The following is a 15928-nucleotide window of genomic DNA, read 5'->3' as shown; positions in this document are numbered from 1 at the left end:
CATCCACCCGAATGGTTGAAATTAACAAATATATATTTTAGATTAAAGTATAAAAAAATCATATGGTTTTCGTCCTTTGCAAATAGGTTTCCGAAGTTTAAAACAATACAAATAAGGGTCTGTGGTAAAAACCGTTATCAAAAGATTCTTTTTCGGATTTAAAGTTGTTTTCAAAAAATATTACAAAAAAATATTCAAAAAAATACAAAAATTCCCTTATTTGATAGCGAAATTTACCCCATCCTTATTTGTACAGTTTTAAACTTTGGAGATCTGTTTGCAAATGATGATTTTTTTACAGTCACCTGTGTACTATTTAAGATAAGGGGTTAGGTGAGAACTTCTACCGTGGACCGGGTGCAATGGACCCAATCAATAAAAAAAAAATCATTCTACCTCATTGGGAGATGATTGGTGTAAGGAAAGAAAGTGTACAATTATCACGTTTCTATTGGTAAGGTCCAATGAACTGGGACCATAGTAGAATTTCTCAGGGTTAGATAGCCTTAAAAAGAATTAAGGAAAGTTGGTTAGCAATGAGATTGAAATTTATTTTGCATGTTTAGAACGCGGCTGCACCAAAAAAGATAGAGTTAATTACAAAAATGGGTCAAATGGAAGACTCATTTACATATTTAACCCATTTACTCAACCTACTACATATCTAGACTGATTTTGTGTGACTTTCCCATAATACCCTCAATATTTACACGCGGCTGTCTTCCTCCCGTCTGACTTCGCAGAGGTTAGCATATGCGAACCCTGCGAAGCTAAATATGCGAAGCATGCGAAGCTAATGTTTGGTTTAGTTGATGATTTTAGTTAGCATATGCGAAGTCTGCGAAGCTAATGTTTGGTTTAGTTGATGATTTTAGTTAGCATATGCGAAATCTGCGAAGCTAATGTTTGGTTTAATTGATGATTTTAGTTAGCATATGCGAAGCCTGCGAAACGAATGTTTGGTTTAGTTGATAATTTTAGTTAGCATATGCGAAGTCTGGATGTGTTTTTAACAAAATTCGTTAAGTGGTATATAACAAAAAATGACAAACAACAACGGATTCTAACATTATTTAACAAAAAAATCAGAACATAAATGAATACACCAACAATAATTCAGTGAGATTTATAGAATTAGGCATTTTCTCTGCGTTTTCCAATCTCCCGCCTCACGGAACGAGGTTGCCGTTCGCTTTAAAATCACCCTCTTTCTTCCCTTTTCTCTGTTGTTCGCCTTCTTCCTCGTCTTTTCTCTCACTGTTCACCTTCTTCTACCGTCTGTTCGCATTCTTCCTCTTCTTTGCTCTCAATGTTCACATTCTTCTACCGTCGTTCACCTTCTCTCACCGTTGTTCGTCCTAAAATCGCCCTCTCATTTTTCCTCTACCGTCGTTCGCTTCCCTTTTCTCTCACTGGAGTAGGAGTTGCTGGAGAACGCCGTCAAACAACAACGGATTTTGCAGGTTAGATCCCTGTGGAAGGAGGATGAGCCATTTTGGGTGAAGAGGAGACCGTAAGAAAGAGGAAGAGGAAGATGAAAGATTGGGGGTATTATGGGAAAGTCACACAAAAACAGTCTAGATATGTAGTAGATTGAGTAAATGGGTTAAATATGTAAATGAGCTTCCCATTTGACCTAGTTTTGTAATTTACCCATAAAGATAATATGGGATTTTCCATCTACTATATATTTTTTTTCATTATATACACTCATAGATGGAAAATTAGTAGAAGCATTAAGTTCTACATGTTAAATGGAGGACCACCCATACATATTTTTTTATATATAATATAGATCCATGTATATTATTATAAAAGGTTCCACTATTTTATTTATTAAGTAGGGATCACAATACATATGTCCAAAAGTGAATTAAGAGCAAGTAACATGGAAACCAGATACTTAATATAAGAATTCCTGATAGATAGATAAAGCAATATAAATTAGTGATTAATTAGAATTAACAAAATAAGTCATTGAATTAAACGGATTAACCCTCAAAAAGTGCACTTTAATAGAATTATTCTCAATTTGGTAATTGTTGAGAAATAATTTAGGGTTAAAAGCAATTTTATTAAAGCGGTAGAACCGTCGTAATGGTCCAAAATCAGCTAATATTTACTAGTTGTCATCAACAACAAATAATACTTAATAGGTTTAAAATATTACTCCATCCATTTCAAAATAATTATTACATTTAACCAAATTATAGGTACAGATGAAATTTGCAATAAATCTATAAAAATGGACTAAAATACCCCCTTCTTATTAATTAAGACAAAGATTGAGTAATTAAGTCAAACTCATTAATAATTAATGGTAAATAGAAAAAATTGTGTTAAAAACTAAACATGAGAATATGAAATAAGCAAATTTTTTCAAATTTGATAATTATTGGGTAAATTGTAGTAATAGGTATTGAAGTTTGAGGTATCTTTCAAAAAAGCTGTTGAACTCTATTTTATTCAATAAAGTCATTGAACTTTATTAACTGAGACACAGAAAAAAAAAAATATAATATCGTTTATTACTTAAACCAACTGCTTGAAATTCCCACATAGCAACAACAAAATATGTTTTTTTATAATTTTTTTATCTGTCACTTGGTACACACGAAACTGCTCTGTAATGCGTAAAAGTAATTTCTTTCAACGTGCCTGCCAAGTTGCTAATTCAGTGATATTTTTCTATCTGAATTTATCGGAATGACTTTATCAAAATAAAAAATGAAAGTTCAATTATTTATTGAAACAAAATGAAATTCGGTAATTTTTTTCAAATTTCAGTAATCGTCGGTACAATTTACCAATTTACCCTTGCATTATTTACATATGATAAGTGTACTAAAAAGCCCATTTGACCCTCTACTAAAACAAAAACAGCACACATAAAATTGCTTTGTTTATTTAAACAATCAACTTGGTATGATTTGCTTTCTGTTCTGCCTACCTAATTTTCAACTAAAGACTTACCATTTACCTAAACTTTTAAGGAATTGCAAATCCCACCAAAATTTCCACACTTAACTAATATTTTTTAACTTCCCCATAATCCAAATCTACATATAAAATCATAAAGCCTCAACCTTTACCAAAAAAACCCAACTTCAGACAGGAATCTCCGGCAACCTCCACCATTTTTCCGGCATGGGAAGCCTTCCGGCAAGTCGCTCAAACTAGCTCTACCGACGTTCAATAAGTCTTATTTAGTACTAACCAATTTCTATGTTTGTTTTATGTAACAGTTGACAATGTCTGATCTTCAATTGAGTAATAGAGGAATTGAATGTAGTCCTACTTTGCTATGTGCTCCTTTGATGGGAACTACAGTTGATCAAATGTTGATTGAGATGAGAAAAGCTTCGGAAATCGGTGCTGATGTTGTCGAAATCCGGCTTGATTGCCTTCGGAACTTCATTCCTCAAGAAGATCTTGAAGTTCTTATCAAAACATCTCCTCTGCCTACTTTGGTCACTTACAGGTAGTACATAAATAACCAAGTTCAATTTTTTTTACATTTATTTGAAATGTTGCCTTATTTGCGGTAACGGGTACTCGAGGGGTTAATAGATAAAAATATGTTAGAAATATAGTTTGGAAGTAAGTATCAGCGACGAAAAATTCCGTCGTTGATGTCAGAACTATAAACTCACAGACATTTTCGTCGGTAATGTTTTTATTTTCGGGGGGCCGACGGATCCCTTGTGACCTCGTGCCCCTCCGCTCGTACTTATTTGCGCTTTGTTTAAACTTTTCAGACCAATTTGGGAAGGTGGACAATACGAAGGAGATGAAACGAAGAGACAAGATGCACTTCGTTTAGCAATGCAATTAGGAGCTAATTATGTTGATGTTGAGCTTGAGGTATAATTCATTGATTGACACTTTATTTTAACCACCGAAAAGTTGTCGTGTGTCGTGTTTTCCACGTCAACAACTCCTCATGATATGTCTGACACATGTCATCATGTGACAATTAAAATAAAAAATAATTTATATCAATTTGGGATACTGGTTACGAGTTAAGATATTCAGATTTTTTTTTTATTATCATGATGTGGCTGCCACATGTCAAGCATATCGTGAGGTGTTGTTTGTACGGAAGCCACATTAGCTAAACAATATAATAGTTGGATCCGATTACAGTGACTTTATTGACGCACAACGTCAATAATTTGATGCACTTGATGTCCATCTTATTTTGCAGGTTGCTCATGATTTTATCAATTCGATATACGGAAAGAAGCCCGAGATCTTCAAAGTCATTGTCTCTTCTCATAATTACCACAACACTCCATCTTCTGAAGCTATTGCTAATCTAGTTGCAAGAATACAAGCAACCGGAGCTGATATTGTCAAGATTGCAACAACTGCGTTAGACATTACAGATTGCGCCCGGATTTTCCAGATCATGGTACATTCGCAAGTAAGTAACACGTCACATTTCCCATACCAAGTCCTTTATCAAGAGGCGGAGCCAGAACCGAATACTCAAGAGGTCAATAGATGAAAATCTGTATATCCGACGGTAATTCCGTCGCAGATTCCGTCTAAATTACCGACGGATAATATATATTTAGCGACAGATAAGAGTCGCGGGGGGTTTTGTAACCCTTGTCCCTCCGCTTCTGCTTTTGTCTCTCATACATTCACTGAACTATTTCATTGCATTTCACAGGTTCCGGTAATTGGAATTGTTATGGGTGAAAGGGGGTTGATTTCGCGGATTCTTAGCCCGAAATTCGGCGGATATCTAACATATGGTGCTTTAGAAGCCGGTGCTATATCTGCTCCCGGACAACCAACTGCAAAAGACTTGTTGGAATTGTACAATTTCAGGCTTATTAGGCCTGATACCAAAGTTTATGGCATTATTGGAAAACCTGTTGGGCACAGCAAAAGTCCTCTCTTGTTCAATGCTTCATTTAAATCTGTTGGTCTTGATGCTGTTTACCTGCATTTTCTAGTGGATGATGTTGAGAAGTTCTTCAACACTTTTTCTTCTATTGATTTTGCTTCCGGTTGCAGGTATTTTTTTCGGGATAACATACAAATTTCGAGAATTCAGATGTACCCCTAATGTAGGAAATGGTGAAATTTTGCCTTCAGGTTTTTCAACATGAGCAATTTTGGGCTCAGAGAATGGTACTATGGAGTAATAAAATGGGATTTTACTTGGGCACTGAGGTGGAGGCAGGGGACACAGGGGTGCTGACGTACCCCCGAACGTCTGGAACCACTCCTTATAGGGGTGGTTTTGCCCCTGTCCACCCCTGCATCTTCATATGTGAGATGTTGATTACACCCTAATAGATTAACTATGTATGTTTTTTTCGCCCTAGCTCATGCCAATAGTCGTTTTGGCTAGGGTAAGGGCAAAAGAAATTTGAAGCCTGCTCATATGGGCTGGGTTAAGTTTTGCACTCCAAACAGTCAAAGACTGATTTCGCCACTATCGGCGGCCCAAAATTGCTCCACATTGAAAACGTTGAGGACAAAATTTTTGCTATTTATTAGATTAGGGGTATATCTGCATTTATCGTTTTTAGTGCAATATTTGAATTTAATTTTATTGCAGACAGGAAAAGTTATAAATATTGATTTTGGTGTGCAGTTGTACTATCCCACATAAAGAGGCTGCACTTAAATGCATGGATGAAATTGACCCTATTGCTAAGGTATTGAAATGATTTGCAATTCCTACTGTTCGTTTGGTTCTCCTTTTCGTAGCTTTTTTTTTTCACTCGAAACAGTAGAATAAAAGTGTTTGGTTGTGATTTAGAAATAACTGTTTATATCTATTTTGAAAGAAAAATCAACTAATAGTAACAATAAACAGTTTCGAATTACTGATTAATGAATTTCTTGATACCCGACAGAAAATTGGAGCAATAAATAACATTGTGAGGAGACCTGACGGAACCTTAATGGCTTACAACACCGACTACATTGGAGCCATTACTGCAATTGAGGATGGTCTTAGAGGTAACAATCTAATCAAAGATTTTAAATAGAGTGAAATTACCGACGGAAATATACATTTACTGATGGATATTCTTGCAGTAATTCTAATTTCTTTTAGTTGGAATTAAGGGATCAATGGACCTTCTGCGACCCCTGTCGCTCTCCGCCCTAAGTTAGGCTTTGTTTTGTGGCTTTGCAGAATTGAACGGTGCAGTTCCAGCCGGAAGTTCGCCTTTAGCTGGGAAGCTTTTTGTGGTACTAGGAGCTGGTGGTGCAGGCAAATCACTTGCCTATGGTGCTGCACAAAAAGGAGCAAGAGTTGTAGTTGCCAACAGAACATATGGTAAATAATCTAAACATCACACTCTCATAACTCGGCTTACGAAAAAAAATACAGTAAAACCTCTATAAATTTATTGAACTGGTCCAAGTCCGGACCAGAAGAAATTATTGTTTTAAAGAGGTTATTAATTTATCGAGTATTAATTTATGAAGATTTTACTGTATAACCAGGAAACAGTAATCCAAATCGAAAAGAAAAGGAAACCTAAATGAAACACGAAAACGCTAATGAAATATTATTTGCAGAAAGAGCTAAGGAGCTTGCAGATAAAGTGAATGGGAAAGCAATGACACTAGAAGAAGTAGAACATTTCCACCCAGAAGATGGAATGGTTCTTGCTAATACAACATCTGTGGGAATGAAACCTAATATTGATTTAACTCCATTGTCAAAGGTTCACTTTTTAACTTCGTATTTAATTTCTCTCGTGAAGAAAGGGTCGGTATGAATTCTGAAGTTGGCTCGTATGATCAATTTACTTCGAAATGAATTTTGGGTATCAGTTTGATACTTTAATTTAGTATTTTGGATCAAATTACACGTGTTTTTATAAAAAATTTAACACGTGTGAAAATAAGGGATAATGTCTAGATTTTCTTTTAATGTTTTTAGAAAAGTGTAGATGGAATCCTCTAATCTTTTAGAGACATCTCCTTCTCCGGCCCCGGCTTTTATTTACCAGCCAGGCAGGAGGGAAAAAGAAGCTGCATAGTCCTTCATCTGCTAGTGTCCAATTAAACATGCTCATGGGCTCGGTATTCATCCAGGTCCGCATCTAATAGGTCGGGTTTGGATAAGGAAAATTGATATTAGGCCTACTGGCCCAAACTTGTCATAGCCCGCTATCTCTTGGACAAACTTAAGATTTCTAGAAATAGAACGGGTCTGTCCACCCCGGCCTGCTCTATAATTATTAATTATAAAATTTATATTTTTCTATATCAAATATTTGAGTTGAATTGTGATGTGACTTTAAGCCCAAGTTCAACCTGACTTGAACCGTCTAAATTAACAATGTGTTAAGCCTAAGCCTTTTTAAGAAAAACCTCAATGGGCCCGACTCAGCCCATGAATAAGTACAAGTACAATCAGTACCCGTGTATGAAGACGGAGGGGTGGATAGGAGCTTAACTACCCCTATAAGGGGTGGTTCCCAACAATGCATCCTCATGCTCCCCCCTTCACCTCTAGACCCAAGTAAGAGTCGTGTTTTATGGTTTATATTATATGGGTCTAAAATTGCTTCAAGTTCGAAATTTTAAGAACAAAATTTTATTAATTCTTACATTAGGGGTATAAATGCAATTCCACCAAAACATTATATATTACTCTTGGACCAATTTAACATGCCAAACTAATTTTGTGAACCAAATTGAGTCTGTATTGGTAATACATTGATGGTTTTAGTCAGCCGTGGAATTATAGGGGTCACATAAAATCCGTGGAATTAAAATAACAAATTTTAATATTCAGATAGAATTATTTTACATCAGTCAACATAAAAATTACATCGGTAATTTTGTTAGTTCCAAAAATTAACAAATTTGACATCATAATGGTAGTGTTATTGGAAATTCTCGTCACTCATTCTTTTTTTTTTTGGATAAAATAGTAGGTATCATTTCATTAGATAAGGAAGTTCAGAGATAAAGATACACAAAGAAGGAGGAATAAAACCTCATACCCATACAGGCTAGTGACAGTACAAGATCCATTACAGGAAGAAAAAAGACTACAATAAGCAATAAAAACCATTAAAGGTAGAAACAATACAAAGAAACTAGAAACCATATACTCCTTGAAAGTCAAATCTCGTTGAAATACTGCTGCAATCCGTTCTTTATCCTTCAAACTCCTCCGGACATTCGGATCTGAGTCCGTTTCTATTGTGCAACCACGCAGATTTATAGATCTATGGATAAGATAAATCTTTTCCGCTTGTGCTAAAACCGAAACGAGGATAAAAGATAGAAGTATGGCTAGCAGATGTAGATTTGACGAAAAGAACTTTGAAAAAGTAATAGATTTCAAACCAACTAAAGTTACAAAATTAAGAAAATGCAAATCTAAAACATAGATTCCTCCTCGGGATAGATCCCGTTAAAAAGGAGTTAGGAGAAAAGTAAGGAAAAAAATGAAAGAAAAAAAGAGAAGAAGAAAGAAAATGAAGTTGAACTTTAAAGAAGAGGGAAGAAAGAAGGAGAGAAGTGAGAGCTTCTCACACTAGAAAGTCAGCGACCTCAACTCATTTTACTTTCTCGTCACCTGATTATTTGGTTTTGGTTCCGCCACTAATTTTAGTTATGATATATAGGATGCCTTGAAACATTATTGCTTAGTGTTTGATGCAATATACACACCCAAAGACACAAAACTACTGAGAGAAGCTAAAGAAAGCGGAGCTATCATTGTTTATGGAACCGAAATGCTGATTCGCCAAGGCTTTGAACAATATAAGAACTTCACTGCTTTACCTGGTAATTAATTATTAATTAAAAACTTAATTATCTCTTAATTACTTTAATTAGATTTGACTAATTTCTGCTTCTTTTTTGTTATTATTTCCAATTGCAGCACCTGAAGATTTGTTCAGGCAACTGATGGAGAAACATGCTTGATGGATCAGATCAGATTGGGGAATTAATTAATTTTGCATTCCAATCATATTTTCCAAATTTTTATAGAATTTTGTGTTTAATTACTCAGTTGTACCAATAAAATATTGTTCAAGATTAAAATTTTATTGATTGGGTCTTTAATTTCCTTCATTTTATATTTAATTTAACACTTTTATATTTTAAATTGTCAAATTAACAATAGTTGGTTGAGCTGAGATGATGAACATCTAATTTTTAGATGAAAGAGATTTACTTGTTGCATTTATATTGTATTTTGAAATAAAGTTTTTATAAATTCGGGATAAGGTGCAAAAATACCCCTAACGTTTACGGTCAGGAGCAATTTTACCCCTAACGTCTAAAATGGTGCAATTTTACCCCTAACGTTGACAATGAAGAGCAATTTTACTCCTAACGTTGACAAGTTGGATCAATTTCAGACATTATTATAAAATACAGATATTTTGTTTCTTATTCTACACCAATTACACGTGTGTTGATTCTAAAAAAGATTTCATATTTTTATGATTTAATAATAGAATTGAAAATTAAAATTTTTAAATTTCGATGAAATATTTGGATTTTTTTTTGTCCATCTCGTACAAAAATACGGTATATATATTTTTTTATTTTTTCTCGTTTAATCGTATATTTGTAACATGTTACTAATTAATGATAAGATGACGCACATGTGAACTATAAATGACAAGATTCATCACCGAGAAAGACAATTTGATGAATTATTTATCAAATTAACTTAAATTGTGAACGTTAGGGGTAAAATTGCTCTTGGCTGCCAACGTTAGGGGTAAAATTGCACCATTTTAGATGTTAGGGGTAAAATTGCTCCTGACCGTAAACGTTAAGGGTATTTTTGCACCTTATCCCTATAAATTCTCTACATAGTCGTATCACATTTATTAAAAAAAAAAAACTATTTTAACTATTAAAACGGCAAATTTTGAACACGTATGAAATAATAACGTTCTGTTAACCACATTTTATATTTAAATTTAATTTTTTGAATAAAAAATAAATCAAAAGCACCTTGAATTTGGTAAAAAAAAAAAATTGATTGTCCCTATAAATTATAAAATGTATCGATTCTTACTTCACTCTCTAAAAATATAAATAATTATCTTTTAGTAATTTAAGAGCTACTAATACATAGACCTGTTCATGGGTTGGGCCGGACCTAATCGGGTTTATCATGTAGTGATTTTATCCAAGCCCAGCCCAACCCACACTATATTTTTATCGGGCTCGGGCCGGACTGGGCTAAACTATAAAAAGTATTTCCCAAGCTCGACCCAACCCGCCCATCTAATATATTAATATTAAAAAATAAATTAAAAATAAAATAAATTGTTTTAATGTAAACATGTAATCCAATGCAATCTCAATTTTATTAAAGTTTTTTTCGTTGAACAACCTCTTCTACTCTCCTGATACTTAATATTAAATTTCTTAATTATCCATCTGAACTTTTTTCTTTTGTAAAATTCATCAGACTTTTAAAATTTTGATTATACTAATTGATTAACTGATATTATTAATTTATTCTGTATTTGTTTTTTTTTTTCTATTTCTTTTATATATTTCAATCTATTACAATATACATATAATTCTATATATATATATATATATATATATATATATATATATAATATAAAATCGGGTCGGGTTGGGCCGGGCTCAGTTGGGATTTTGAGACAAATCCCAAGCCCAACCCATTTTGTGTGGAGGCTTAATCGGGTTTGGACTGGACCGGGCTAAACATTAAATATGAATATCCAAGCTCAACCCATAAAGGACGGGTCTGGACGGGCTGGACGGGTCAACAGGTCTACTAATACATATCATTTTCAACAATACTCTTCATATTCACTCGGGTGTGCATCGGAGTAAAACCGAACCGAACCGAAAAAACCGAATATCGAAATGACCAAAACAATTGACACCGAACCGAACAATAGAACCGAAATAGAACCGAATCGAAATATTCGGTTCGGTTTTAAACCGAACAAACCGAATTAAGTTAAAAAATAAAAAACAATTAATAAAATCACTATATTTTCTCATTAAATTTACCTTAACAATAAATAAAAAAATTAAAATACTTTCAAAATATATTTATATTGGATTATTATCTCAACAACATTAAAAAATTAAACTTATAAAATCAAATATATGTATATATATATAATATGTGTAATTCGTTGCGGTTCGGTTTTTTATATTTTTTGTCAAACCGAACCGAACCGAAATACATCTAAAATTAAAACTGACACCGAACCGAAGTGTAAAAAAAACCGAACCGGAAAACCGAATTCAATCGGTGATTAACTTGAAGCTTCTCCACCTTATTGACCCAAACCAATGCAGTAAGGTATATGATATGGCTCGGGAACCAAACCAAACTTGTTCACCTCGCATTTCTTCCTAAGAACTAAGCACCGAGTTTTAAATAATTGATGTCGTGGATCATGCTCTTCTTCACTAGACATTAGCGCCATCTTCAATAAATACACAACTCGCTCCTCGCCAACATCATCACCTTCATAGGTATCTTCGTTTTAGCTCCTCAACATTCCTCAACTCGTCATCATAATGAAATCTATCTTCATCATCTTCATAAGTAGCTCATGTTGATTTCACTCAATGTTCCGAAGCTCATCCTCATTTTGATAGAACCCATCTTCGTCATTTTTTTAGGTGATCTCGTGTTGGTTCCACTCAACGTTCCATAACTCGTCCTCATCATAATCATATTCTTTTGCATCATGATGAAACTATCACATAGTTCATCCTCGAATTCTTCTCTCTCTCTCTTCAACCTCATTTCCGAACTCGCTCTCATCATAGTCAAGTTCACCATTGCGTTCTAGCTCATTCTTGGAATGATTCTCCTATTTATGAATCTCCTCTTCGGTTTCATCCTTTTCATGATCGTGTTCAAATTCGTTATTCTCTTTGTCAACGACCCAATCCTTCACATGACCTCTAGCTTTCATCCACTCCTCCCCATAGCTAATCAATTTGACAAGTTGCCCGACTCAAATAACATGTTACATCATAATATGGTTGAACCACCAACATCTCTTCCATCACCATAGCCATCAACCTCTAGGGGTATGCATCGGTACAAAACCGAACCGAAAAAACCGAATACCAAAATGATCAAAATAATTCAAACTGATACCGAACCGAATAATAGGTAAAACCGAATTAAAACCGAACCGAAATATGCGGTTCGGTTTAAACCGAACAAACCGAATTAAGTTAAAAATAACAAATAACAAATAAAAATCACTATATTTTCTCATTAAATTTACCTCAACAACAATAAAAAATTGAAATATTTCCAAAATATATCTATATTGGGTTATTATCTCAATAATAATAAAAAAAAAAATTAAACTTGTATAATCAAATATATGTGTGTATATAAATAAAAAAAGTAAAATATGTGTAATTCGGTGTGGTTCGGTTTTTTTACATTTTCTGTCAAACCGAACCGAATACCGAAATACGCTTAACATTAAAACCGATGTCGAACCAAATTGTTAAAAAAACCGAACCGAAAAACCGAATTCACTCGGTTCGGTTCGGTTCGGTATGCGGTTTAATCCAAACCGATGCACACCCCTACACATAAGGTGATTGTTGAAACACTTTTCCACATGATTTTGGTTTGACAAAATTATTTAAGTTAATCCATGATTAAGGGACAATTAAATTTAAGTACTTTGATTTAATTGTACTAATATGTTTGTTCAATGATGAGTATAAATAAATACAAATGAAAATAAAAAGTAAGACATGACGAAGTCAGCATGAGAATACAGCACAAGCTGAGTGGAGTGTAACTCAGCGTGATAGAAGATCTTCATAATAGAAGCCTAAAGATCAAACAAATCAACGAAGCTGAGTGGAACGCAACTCAGTATCAAAAATAGAAAAGTCTTCTTGAGAACTGTCGTGCAGAACGAAGCTGACCATGGAAGCTGAGTAAAAGAGAACTCAGTATCTGTATTAAGAACAATCGAAGACAACGGCTATCAAAGTCAAGCTGAGTGATCTTCAGGACAGCACGAATGATCCATTTGCTAAAAGACAAGATCCGACAACTGTTTGCACCAATCCAGAACCTTGGAATTACGCAAAAGCCAATTTCGAGATGCATGGGTCAACTGTTCGTTAGCAAAAAGACGAACTGGCATAAGAAGACGAAACCTGCAAGAAGAAGACAAGCCTGACGACTGCGAAAATTCAGACGACGGGATTGGCCTGCAAATCTGAAGCTGACCAGGGCCTTGTCTAAAAAAGGAGCCGTTTGGATCAACGGACAAATCTAAGATTCAAATCATTTTTGCTTCAGACCTCAACTATAAAAGGACATGATCATTCTTGGATCATAAACCAATCATAACAAGAATAAAAAGAGTATACATACAAAGCACACAAAAACCAAAAGAGATCTTACACCAAATTTCTATTCTTGTGTAAAAGCTAGATTGATTTTCTGTAATCATCTAAAGTGTTCTTCATCCGAAAAGAACAATTTGTATCAATTGTAAAATTGAGAGTGTTGTGTTGAGTACTCGGTGTTGAGTGCTTAGTGGTAGAGAAATCTAAGTGTTTTGTTATAGCACTTAGTAGGAGTTGAGTAGACGAATAGAGGACGGTACTCTTGCATATTCAACTGCCTTGTAAACGGTTTGTGCTCTACCTTTAAAGAGCTCAGTATTGGATTTAAAAATTCCGGAGGGATTCTGGGGACTGGACGTAGACGGAGAGACCGAACCAGGATAAGTCGTGCTGAGTAATCTCTAACTCTCTCTATATCTGTATGTGTTGCTTGTTATATTTACTCGGCATATAAATTGTTTAAATTGACACTGAGTAAATAAGAGTGATGAGTTGGAAGTTGATCACAAAAGTATCAATTCCCAACTCATATGTAAAATAGCTCTAGTCAACATCTGACTAAAGCTGTCTTACGCTACAATCGACCGTGCTGACCAAAGCTGAGTTAACAAACTCAAGAAAATATATTAAGTCAGCTTAATTAAAAAGGAAAAAGTTATATTAGTTCCTAACCCCCCTTGGAACTAATCACACGGGACCAACAGTGATTTCATCATTCTCCTCAAAGAAATTGCCAATCCCAAAATCACTTTCCACTTCTTCAAGATTAAGGTTCTCACCTTCCTAAAATATACAAGTAAAAATTTGCCTACGGGACATTTTATTAAACACTTACCAACATGAGTTTTCTCAATGTTTCCATATACTAACATTCATTCCTCCTTATTCATTCACAAATTCATTACCCACAAACTCACAATGAGAATTTAAATCATCATCAATACCACAAACATCCAACTTCTCACTAGTAACGTGATTACCCATAACTTCAACATGAGAAATTAAAAGTGTAGGACTTACCTCTTAAATGTGCAAGGGAGGAAATGTTTGCGATGACTCATTAGGAGGCAACATTTGGGTCTTTTTCATTTCTTTTATGTTGAGCTCTACGGGGTAGTTGTCGGGTTCTTCAGGGTCCTCTTTGTAATCTTTCCATGTTTTCTTGCTCAATGTTTTCTCTCGTCTTTCATATTGTCTCGGCAAGCTCGAGCTCCATCTCCCTTACTTTGACTTGCCAATTTTCAAGCCTCTTGGCTGCAAAATCCATTAATTCTTGTGATAAACTTGGTTGAACCATTGCCGAAGAAGTCTCGGGTTAGGAAAACGATTGGCTCTGAAACCAATTGCTACATATTTTTTTCTTACAAACGAGTTGATTTTGATCTTAAATCAACAAAGAGATTTTCAAGCTAAACTTGAAAGAGTCGAAACCTCCAAGATTCACAAGCTAAACTTGTAGGAATTATGAAATCCTCATTGTTAAGAGGGATGAACCATAAAAAAACTCTCAAAGAAAAATTGATAATTAATTGATAAAAGTTAAGTCTTACTGATAAGGGTCCAAAATGGCAAGTTTATTATGTTCTTTTTGTGAATATTCCATCCTTATTTGTGTCATTTTGGGACCATTTTACTTGTTTTGTTGCATAAGAGCTTTCAGGGATCAAATTGGAGAAAAGAAAGATTGGAAGGCTGTTTTGGACCTTTTTCACTCAAAGTTCAAACTTTGCGAACGCAACTGGTCTAGTCTTGCCCAAGACTAAGAGGGTCGACTTATTCAAACCGCCAAGTCAGCAGAATCAGAAACCAACTTATCTTTGTAGTTTCAACAGCATATTTTGAACGAAGGAAATCCCTGAAATCAAGGGAGGAGTCCAGAAGATTGGGATTTTTGGAGTTAACATTATAAAAGAAATCCATCATTGTTAGGAGGGGATACTTTTTGAATTTGACATTTTTACTTTCCTTGTTAGGGTTTTTAATTTTTAGCACAATTTCTCATTTCTCTTTACGTTCATCATTTTTACCTTTGTAAGCTATCATAGTCGATTCATGACTATGTGTAGCTAATTTCCTCATTCGATTAAGGGATTAATCAAAGGCTACCGTTATTTCCAATTGTGAGATCGTTGTTCTTAAATTCAGTCATCTAATTTAGTTTGATCTGTTTACACTTTTATCAATCCATAAAATCAGACCTTCAATGGAAGTTTAGGCTGCAGTTCGGCCGGGCTTCACCCTTTTCATTCGTTGAAACAACGTTAGGTTATAGGATTCGTAATCATCTGAAATCCTAACTATAATCAAGCGTATGAATGTGTAATTTGGTTTGAATTGGAATCGCTAAGAATCCGGTTAACTTAGATTGGGTCCTTCTAACCCCTAATGCTTTCGACAGATTAAATTCTAAGCGCTAAGCTAGAACTGTCTGTCGAATAGGAGCTTATCTTTAGACGCTCTAGGATTAGCTTTACAATTAAGGAAGGATTAGGTCGGGAATGAGTAAGGAATGACTATAACCAATCCGGATCACGATAATTAAGATAATTTCTCACTTTCAGTGATCAATAGG

The 15928-nt window shown here is 34.6% G+C and overlaps 1 protein-coding gene across 1 annotated transcript; it reads left to right on the top strand.

Annotated features, from left to right (window-relative positions):
- Positions 1 to 3037: 3037 nt before the first annotated feature.
- Positions 3038 to 9061, top strand: LOC136206459 (bifunctional 3-dehydroquinate dehydratase/shikimate dehydrogenase, chloroplastic-like). The gene is made up of 11 exons (XM_065997515.1): positions 3038 to 3162; positions 3246 to 3481; positions 3759 to 3864; positions 4208 to 4426; positions 4679 to 5028; positions 5615 to 5678; positions 5880 to 5985; positions 6164 to 6307; positions 6553 to 6701; positions 8622 to 8784; positions 8882 to 9061. Exons 1-11 carry the CDS (start codon positions 3148 to 3150, stop codon positions 8923 to 8925), a joined length of 1596 nt encoding a protein of 531 aa, XP_065853587.1. The 5' UTR covers positions 3038 to 3147; the 3' UTR covers positions 8926 to 9061.
- The last annotated feature ends 6867 nt before the right edge of the window (positions 9062 to 15928 follow it).

The sequence above is a fragment of the Euphorbia lathyris genome, chromosome 9 (assembly GCF_963576675.1).
Source record: "Euphorbia lathyris chromosome 9, ddEupLath1.1, whole genome shotgun sequence".
In the NCBI taxonomy this organism is placed as follows: Eukaryota; Viridiplantae; Streptophyta; class Magnoliopsida; order Malpighiales; family Euphorbiaceae; genus Euphorbia; species Euphorbia lathyris.
The sequence above is the reverse complement of the archived record's forward strand: the minus strand, read 5'-3'. Positions and strand labels throughout refer to the sequence as shown.

Bases quoted from the DNA above. Each gene is read 5' to 3' on its own strand.
- LOC136206459 (XM_065997515.1), top strand. The intron at 5,679-5,879 runs GTATTGAAATGA...GATACCCGACAG, and splicing joins AAATTGACCCTATTGCTAAG to AAAATTGGAGCAATAAATAA. The intron at 5,986-6,163 runs GTAACAATCTAA...GTGGCTTTGCAG, and splicing joins AATTGAGGATGGTCTTAGAG to AATTGAACGGTGCAGTTCCA.